This window comes from Porites lutea, chromosome 6, assembly GCF_958299795.1.
Source record: "Porites lutea chromosome 6, jaPorLute2.1, whole genome shotgun sequence".
Taxonomy (NCBI): Eukaryota; Metazoa; Cnidaria; class Anthozoa; order Scleractinia; family Poritidae; genus Porites; species Porites lutea.
Window position 1 is genome coordinate 34,170,933 of NC_133206.1, and position 8,743 is coordinate 34,179,675.

The 8,743-nt window shown below is 39.7% G+C and overlaps 2 protein-coding genes across 2 annotated transcripts; both read right to left on the reverse strand.

Moving 5' to 3' along the window:
- Positions 1–2,514: 2,514 nt before the first annotated feature.
- On the reverse strand, positions 2,515–4,844 carry LOC140942210 (uncharacterized). The gene is made up of 2 exons (XM_073391176.1): positions 4,150–4,844; positions 2,515–3,616 (listed from the first exon to the last, which is right to left on the reverse strand). The coding sequence occupies exons 1-2, from the start codon at positions 4,805–4,807 to the stop codon at positions 2,760–2,762; spliced, it is 1,515 nt and encodes a 504-aa protein (XP_073247277.1). The 5' UTR covers positions 4,808–4,844; the 3' UTR covers positions 2,515–2,759.
- A 1,129-nt stretch (positions 4,845–5,973) lies between these two features.
- On the reverse strand, positions 5,974–6,594 carry LOC140942212 (cannabinoid receptor type 1A-like). The gene has a single exon (XM_073391177.1). It carries the CDS (start codon positions 6,592–6,594, stop codon positions 5,974–5,976), a length of 621 nt encoding a protein of 206 aa, XP_073247278.1.
- Between the last annotated feature and the right edge of the window lie 2,149 nt (positions 6,595–8,743).

The following is an 8,743-nucleotide window of genomic DNA, read 5'->3' on the forward strand; positions in this document are numbered from 1 at the left end:
ACAGTATGCGGTTACTGCGCATGTACCAAACTTTGATTTTATGACAGAATGTTGCGAATTCAAAAGATGCAAGGAGACTAAGAGAACCTTGAAAAACCCGTTTGCATCGCGTTTGGCCGAGCTCGATACTACACTAAAACTTCTCAGAATTACAGATCAATAATATATTGTTCCCGTTAAGGTTCGATTTGAGCAAAATCGGGATTTCTTGGCGTTACTTTCATTGCCATTGGCCGGAGGACCAGGAAAAGGGAAGCGCTCTAATGCGGTCAGTTGAAGGCTTTTTTCTCCCGCCAGCTTCCATACAAGCTCGGATAACTGTGAAAGGAATAAGCAGAAATGGAACAGAAACAATAAACACTATGCAAGAAACAACCATTGTGACTGAGGAGATCTTGTGGAAGCGTCAAGAAGCACGAAGTGTTGCAACGACATGTTAATAAACCTATAATAAACACGGGTTCGCACAGTCTTGAAAAGTAATTGAATTTTAGGGGAAGTCCTTGAATTTTAGGGGAAGTCCTTGAAAAGTCCTTGAATTCCATTTTTCTTTGAAAACTCCTTAATTTCTGTGAAAGTCCTTGAAAAGTCCTTGAATTTTCTTTAGCTTTGAATGTAGTGGCCTGGAAAGTGGTTTTAAATGCTTTTTTGTCGTCCAAAACAGAACTGAATTTATAGTTCAGAGAAGTTAAAGGTGATTTACATCAAGTGTTTTTTGTTTTATGCAAGAATTAACGATCAATGTAAGACAACTGCACTGGAAAATAAAGAGAAGTTGGTGGAGCAAACAGTTCAAGCCTTAAAGTCCTGTTGGAATGTACTGGGAGTGTGCAATTTTTGTACAGTCTGTGAAATTACATTTGTGGCAGGGGCGGATCTAGGGGGAGGGTGCAGGGGGTGCGCACCCTCCCCTGAGATGACCTGCGGTTTTCTAATACAACTGGTACTCTGCCAAAAAAAAACTGTGTGGTTTATTGGTTTTGAAGTAGAGCAAGAGACGAGTGCACCCCCTCCTAAAAAAAATCCTGGATCTGCCCCTGTGTGGTAGGTGATCCAGCCTTCATAATCTCATGTCCTTAGAAAGTCCTTGAAAATGGTTGGAAGTTTTCGCATGAACCCTGATTAAACCTCCTTACCGCCGACAAAATCAAACAACACGCACTCAATGTTTAAGGAAACGAGTGCAATTGAAATCATAATATAATGTTTGACTGACCTTTGAGGCTACTGAGAACGCGAGCAAATATTATTAATTACTGGACTTAGACTTGACCTCTGACACGCTAGGAAATAATAGAAGATAAATATGCAAAAGGCCTCGCCAAGAATCAGGTCTGTGCGATATTTCATATGTGAGATATTCGGAAAAACGTTTTACTCAAATTTATAAAGCTTTGTATGGAGACGCCATGTTTGTGTCCCTTTGAGAGGCACAAATATGGCCGCCGGAAACCAACAGAAACATCTGTTTTTGAGTTTTCTTTCTAATGCGTGAATTCATCGCTTGAAAAACTCATAAAGGATTAAAGTGATATTTATTCTGAGACAAGGACTGTTTAGATAGCAAAATCTCCCAAAATTGGTAATGCTTTTAACTCACATAAGAGCGGCCGCCAGCTAAATGCCGCGTCACGCAAAAGCCTCGAAATTCAAACGTCCTCTATCGCAAAACGAAGAACCCTTTTTGTTTAAATAAAGGTGTTTAGGTGCTGTAATACCTCATGAAACTCAGAAGAATCGATAGTTCTTAGTTTGAATTTTGGTGACTTCATGTGAAAACCGAGAATACTTGAGAATGTAAAACAACAATTCTCCATCGGTGATGCGGTCCGGAAGGAAATCTTGTCGCGTCAATATGACATTGTCTTTTTAAGAAAAAACAGATGACGCTCGCGCGTGTGCATAATCGGGACAATTGCGGAGTGGTTCACATTATTTAAAAGAGGTTTATAAGGATAAGGAGAAGCTCGACCGTATTAAAAATGCAACATTAAGACACTGATTTCTTCCGGCCTCTTCGCTCGTTTGTTATTGTTCAAGAACTGTATGCAAAGAGGGAAAACTGATTTCAGATTTGGAGGGTTAATCGGGATGGAGAGGTCGACGCATAATACATTCTTTTGCTTTGGTAGTGATGTGAATATAATTCGGTCAGACCACAGGTAGACCAAGCTCGAAATATGAGCATTGGCGAGCATCGACATTGTTGCGTAACATTCAAATATAAGGATTTGTATGGGAAAAAAACTTATCGTTTTCCGTAACGTTTTTCTCATTATATAAAGGTTTTTAGAGAAAACCGTTTACATAAAAACCCATAAAACGGCCATAAATCGGCCCGTGGACCACACAGGAGAGACGTAACACACATTTTAAGTAAGGTAAGCTGTTTTGTATTGAAATCCTTTCATTTTCGTAGGTTACAGAAACGATAGGTTTTTTTTCCCATACAAATCCTTATATTTTGAATGTTACGCAACAATGCCGATGTACGTCGATGCTCATATCTCGAGCTTGGGCTACCTGTGGATAAATCAAATACTTGAGACTATCCTAGCTGGGGGTTTGCATAGTAATTAGAGAAAAAACTGGTTTTTCCAACTAAAACGGTGAACTGGTGGGAGATAAGTCAAAGAAAAATCCGTCGCATACCTACCCTAGAGGGGGACAAAGCTCTGAGTTCTTGAAGAATGCGGAATCTTACATTTAGGGAATCGGTCTCGTGACATTGTAACAACAACGCTTTCTTATGCTAACATTTAGCAACATGGACACCGCTGAGACAAATTCAGTCTAAACTTTTCAGTTTGTTCTTGACCCAGTTCTTGACGCAAGTGGACTGCACCATTGCAAGGGTTTTTTTGCGGATATGTTCCTATATCCGACAAGTCTAGTGCGTTGTAGATCTCTTTGGCTAGTTCTTCAAACACTGTCTCAATATTTTGGCCGGTTTTTGCACTTGTTTCAAAGTAGCGTACACCAAGATTTGCTGCCAATTCTTCTGCCTGTTTCCGAGTAACTTCACGTTTGTCCCCTGCATCAACTTTGTTTCCCACTAAGATTGTACACGCACAGTCATCTAGGTGATGATCAATGAGCGTTTTTGTTCTATGTATGCCCTGTTCAAAGGACTGCCTATTTGTTACGTCAAAAACGAGCAAAAAGCCGTCTGCATCTCGTAAAAACGAAGAAGTTATGCTATCGAACCTCTCTTGCCCAGAGGTGTCATCAATCCTCAAGGAAAACTCTTTTCCATTTAAGGTAATGTTCTTGATAAAAACATCGAGACCAATAGTTGATGGAGTCGTAGGCTCTTCAGGGAAGCAGTTGTCTTTAAACCGCTGGATGATACAAGTCTTTCCAGTAGCAGAATTCCCGAGAGGAATGATTTTCAAGGTAGGAAGGTAATTTGTTCTTCTCTGTCTTCTCTGAACAATAGTGTTTTTCCTCTCAATGATTGACTTCTCTTTTTGAAGCCATTCTACAACCTCCTTGGCATTTAATCTTTTGTCACTGTTGTCTTCAATACATCTGAGCACGAGTCCTCTCAGTCTGTGATCGCCCATCTCACGTATGTCATCTTTGCGACGTTCGTTTTCGGGAATGCGTCGGCCATCTGTTAATTTCAGCAAAGAAATTTTAAAAGAAAACAAAGATATAACTTATAAAAACCAAAGGTCAAAACGCTTTGGTCCAACTGCAACACCGGAAGATTCACGTGATAGACGGTCAAAACACGCGTGATTAGATTCCGAGATTGACTCCTGTGCATTGCATTCATTCTTTCAACTAATGAAAGTGAAAACGAAGCCGTGGCCATATAGCATGCATTTGCAAGCGTGTGTACGGCAGAAATGCTTAATAAAACACATAATTTTTCACCTTTGATGCCAAATGTTGATTGATGTAAGAAAAATGAATAGTGGAGTGGAGTGTTCTGCGTTTTGTGTTGTTTTCAGTTGCCTGAAACTGACTGCAAAGGACTGCCAACGAATACGACCCCGCTCTGTTTTGGGCTCTTTCGGTGTCGTGTTGATGCCTTGTAAAGCTACTTTTCACGTAGTACGATCTGCTTTGCAGCATTCGATATGATTAACAGGTACGAACAATTTTACAGTAAATCAGAATAATTATTTACATTGTACGTACCGGTATCAAAAACCACTGGGTCACACTTCGGTTCTCGGCCATTTATTGCCTCCATGGAAATGACTCCAAGCGAAAAAATGTCTATTTTCTCGTTGTACACGACCTTTGGTGATGTTGTGCCCGGTTTTGGATGCGTTTCTGGAGCAGCGTATAGTGGAGTTCCGGGAACTGGAGAGGCAGACATTCCTTGCTTTCCACAATAGAACTTGGCGAGTCCCAGATCAGCTATCTTGGCTTGCCTTGTTTTGGTTAAAAGGATATTTTTACTTGCTAAATCTCGATGAATTATCGCCCATTCGTAGTGCAGATAAACAAGACCGTTTGCAACATCCAGAATGATCGACACTACTTCAGGAAATGGAATCTTCTCTGGTTTAAGGTTAGTAATATATTCCTCCAAATCGCAAGCCAAAAGTTCGGTGAAAAGCACAGGAGATGAAGAATTCGAAATGTTGAATTGAATCAACTTAACAACATTCTTATGATTAAGTCGCTGCAAAAGTACGCATTCTTCTCGAAATTTTTTAACAATGGTGGGATGAATCAATGTCGGATGAAGCACTTTCGCCGCTACAGGTTCGTTGTTCAACGTTGCTTCATAAACTCTTCCATAGCTCCCATTACCGATCGCAGTTTTCAGTTGATATTTTGCCTGCATTTTTGAATAAAGCGACCCTTTATCCTGTTTGCTGCTGCTGCTGCTGCTGCTGCTGCTGCTGCTGCTGCTGCTGTGCAAGTGAGACGGACGCTAGCGTGCAAGGCACACCTCGTGGTCGGTCGCCGAGTCCTCGGGCTAATTTGACCACGAGTATATGTAATCGCCAGGAGAGACTCTTTTTGATTGGCTTTTCCTTTCTAAACGGGAGTTGATAAACAAATCAATTTCCACGTTTTAATTGGCTGCTGTCAAGAGCTCATAATATTGCTGTTGTTAAAAAGCAGAAAATACCGTAAATGCTCCAATTTAATAGAATTATCTAAGGCGGGAGGGGGGCGCTTATTTTTTGTTTATCAATTTTTGGCCTCAAAATGGCACTATCTTTATTTCTAGTTGACCCAAACTGTAACATATAAAAAAACGTTATAGAAAATTACTTTTTGCAGGAGCCTATCTCCTGCTTTTTGTGAAACTTGAAACGTTCTCAAGACGTTTTCGAGTTGCCCGTCAAAAATGTATTGTAGATCTTCAATAGAACAGTTCTAACAATGCGAGGAAAATGAGAAGCAAACCCGTACGACTTTGAAGAACATTACTTTTGTACTATTACGAATGTCACATTCATTAAGAGTACCGTATACGTCTCGTAAATCGTACCGAGTACTGAACTTCGTTTTTTCTCGGGGGAGGGGGGGGGGGGGGGCGCTTATTTGAAGGGGGCGCTTATTCCAAATTTCAAGCCTTAGGAGGGGCGCTAATTCGAAGCGGGGCGCTTATTTGAGGGGAAGTTTCGAAGAAACACTTCCTAGACTAGAATCGATGGTCTGGTCTTTAAAGATACACATCATTCGCGTTTAGTGCTCTGAAAACTAAACAACACATGTAGAAGGGAAGAACAACATGTAGAAGAGAAGAACAACAGAAACAACTTAAATTACCACATTATATTTTGTTTGGGAGGGCAACTCATTCCTGAAATTAAATAAAGACAGTTTATGATCAGTTTTATTGCGAGCGGTCTACATTTGTAGTAACAAAAAATTTTTTTGTAAAAAATCTAACCCCGTTATATAAGTTCGAAAAATTACTTAATTCTGTATGGAAAACAGAACGGGTCAGAAACAATGTTCCCTTAAGCTCGCCTCCCTCCGGGGATTAAACAAAGCTTAACTGGATGAAAAGCGGAGTTTACTAAGTGTATCCATCATTGCTTGCCTGACGTTTCTATTTTTCCAGCAGTACAGCAACGGGTTCAGAGACGAGTTAATGACGGTAAATAGACCCGCATAAGTCAAAGCAAGGAACACAGGAGAAGATAAGTCCTTATGGATTGTAATAACTGCCACAATACTGTAAGGGAGATAACAAACAACCAATGCTACTTGCACCCACAATGCACTGGACACTGCTCTTCTGTATCGAGCTATGTTCAGTGGGACTACAGCCCCTGCTATATTTGGTCTTCGCTGAGGAGCAAGATTTTGTACTTGATTTTGATATTTACGAAGAATAAGATAAATTTTTGTGTAACAAAATATGGAGATAGCTAGACACAATGATATAGATATGGCTCCACCCCAAACAGTTTCAGCAAGCGGCTTAGAATCGTGGTTCGTCGTTTTAACGGTGGATACAATAGTCCAGACCCAAATCACAGATACAGCGATAGATGTTTTTTTTAAGGTTACAACTTCCTTGTATCTCAGCTGTAGTAGCAAAGCGAGAAGCCTGTCGACTCCAATTGCAGGTGTTATCGACAAAGATACTCCACCCAGGATATAAGCCATAATGACGCTTGTTTTTAATATGTAGCGACACAAATTTCCTTGTTCAATAACCGCAGATAGGCAACAAATTACCTTTAGAGGCTGAACGATAAGACCAACACACAGATCAGTTATAGCTAGGTTACAATACAGGAGCTTGGAGGCCGGGTTGAGTGAAGATTCCTTGTAAAGGGCAATTAAAGCCAGAATATTTCCCAAAAACGCAGTCGCGGACACAAGCGTATTCAGTACTGCTAGAAATATGAAATGGTTGTGCACTTCTCTTATTAATTCTCTCGAGCAGTAAAAGTCAGAAATCGTATTCTCCCTTAGTTTCGCTCCAGTAACGTTTTGGAGCAGCATTTTGCTGCAATTGGAATAGGATATATTATGAAAGACACACATGGAGGAAATTACTGATGGAAGATTTTTTCGACCCCACTATTATAACACTCTTCCATTACAAGGTGAACAACAGATCCGGAACTTTGTCGGCGAAGCGTTGTCGGTATAATGATGGAGACTTGAAAAGCTTTTATTTTCCTTTGATCTGCGACAGTTTTTTTGTAGTGTTTTCCATGCCTATTCAGAACGTGCCGGAAAACCAATTTAATGTGCCTTTCCAGTGTTTTGAACAGGCTATTATTTTCAATAAATGGAAGAGGTGACATACATCATTTTGACGATAGCCAAAGTCAGAGAAGTGATGAATAAAAAATGAGTGCTTTTTGTGCTAATGCTTTTATGCAAAAAAGGAATTTTAAAGTGCGTATGTATCACATAAGCTTGTTTGACGTAGAAGAAGTTGTTTGGACGTGACCAATACTGAGTTCCGCTTTTATTACTTAAAGCAAAGCTATAATGACTTCCCTGAAGACTTCTACCATTGTTCTCTAATCACTCTGCAGTGAAACGAGGACACAAATTATTTTCACTCTAATGTACAACACCGCAGACAAAATCAGGAATGGGCATCTCGTTTGTTAGATAGTAATTGCAAAAAACTACAGCAAAGCGGGCGGCATAACTAACAGTGTGATTTAAATAACTTATAATTACAAATAAGTAACTTACAATAGCAGAAAAGCTTAAACTATCAGAATAAATCTATAACGGACTTAATATATTACGTTACTACTGCAAAAATGCACACTGAACAGAGATATGTGCAAAAATTAAACGTGAATTAAGAAAAAGAAAAAGGCTATCGAGAAAATATCTGAAGCACGCTAAACAAACGACTTCATTGAAAAAAAAAAAACTAATGATAGTAAACACAAACTAGAGAATAAGAAAGGAATAAGGCACAAGGCGAAAGTGAACAAAAGCGCAAAAGAAAAATAAAGCGAAATCTATAATGACTTCCCAGAAGACTTCTACCACTGCAGCAAGGATAGCTGGATTTGTAAGACGGAGGATGATGTATACGTAGTCAATTGATTTCAGGGGGTGGGGGGATTTCCATCGCCGATCTTTTCAACCGACGAAAACAAAATACGTCAAATAACAGAACAATTGAATAACACCTGATGCTTCCCCTCCGCCTCACCCAAGTCAAATGCCATTCTGACTTTTACTTACCAAACCAAACAAGTCTCTGTAGAGCGGCTGTGTCACGGCTATCTAGTTCAATATGTTAAAAGTTTGCCAGTTACACATCCTTTATACAGCTAAATCAAAAATGGTTGCCTTGGTAGTTGGTCATTGGACACTGGGTATTTGGGCATATGGTACAATGCAATGATTTACTTGAGTGACCACCAAACAATAGCTTTCCAATGCCCAATGCCCGAAGCAACCTTCATTGAATCAGCTATATATCATTATGGAACCTGACAAATCACTTGTGAATGGACAAAATCACAGCTTAGTGTAAAACAGCCATGTCTCCCATTCATAATACTAGTAACAGTTGACACTACAGCTGCCCCCGCTCTGTATATTGTCGGTCAATAGTATTCTTGCTCGTTGTGTAGCTCTTTGAAATATACCGATTCATAATAAAGATTTTCACACATATTCCATATAACAGGTGAGGTGAGATAAATACAGGAAACGCAAAGTTCCATGCACAATTTCAGTTCGATTTACACAGCTTTGATCAAAGAATTCTCAGTTTCGAGAATAGTTTATTCTCAACCATAAGAAAATATTTAATTAGAAGTTGAAT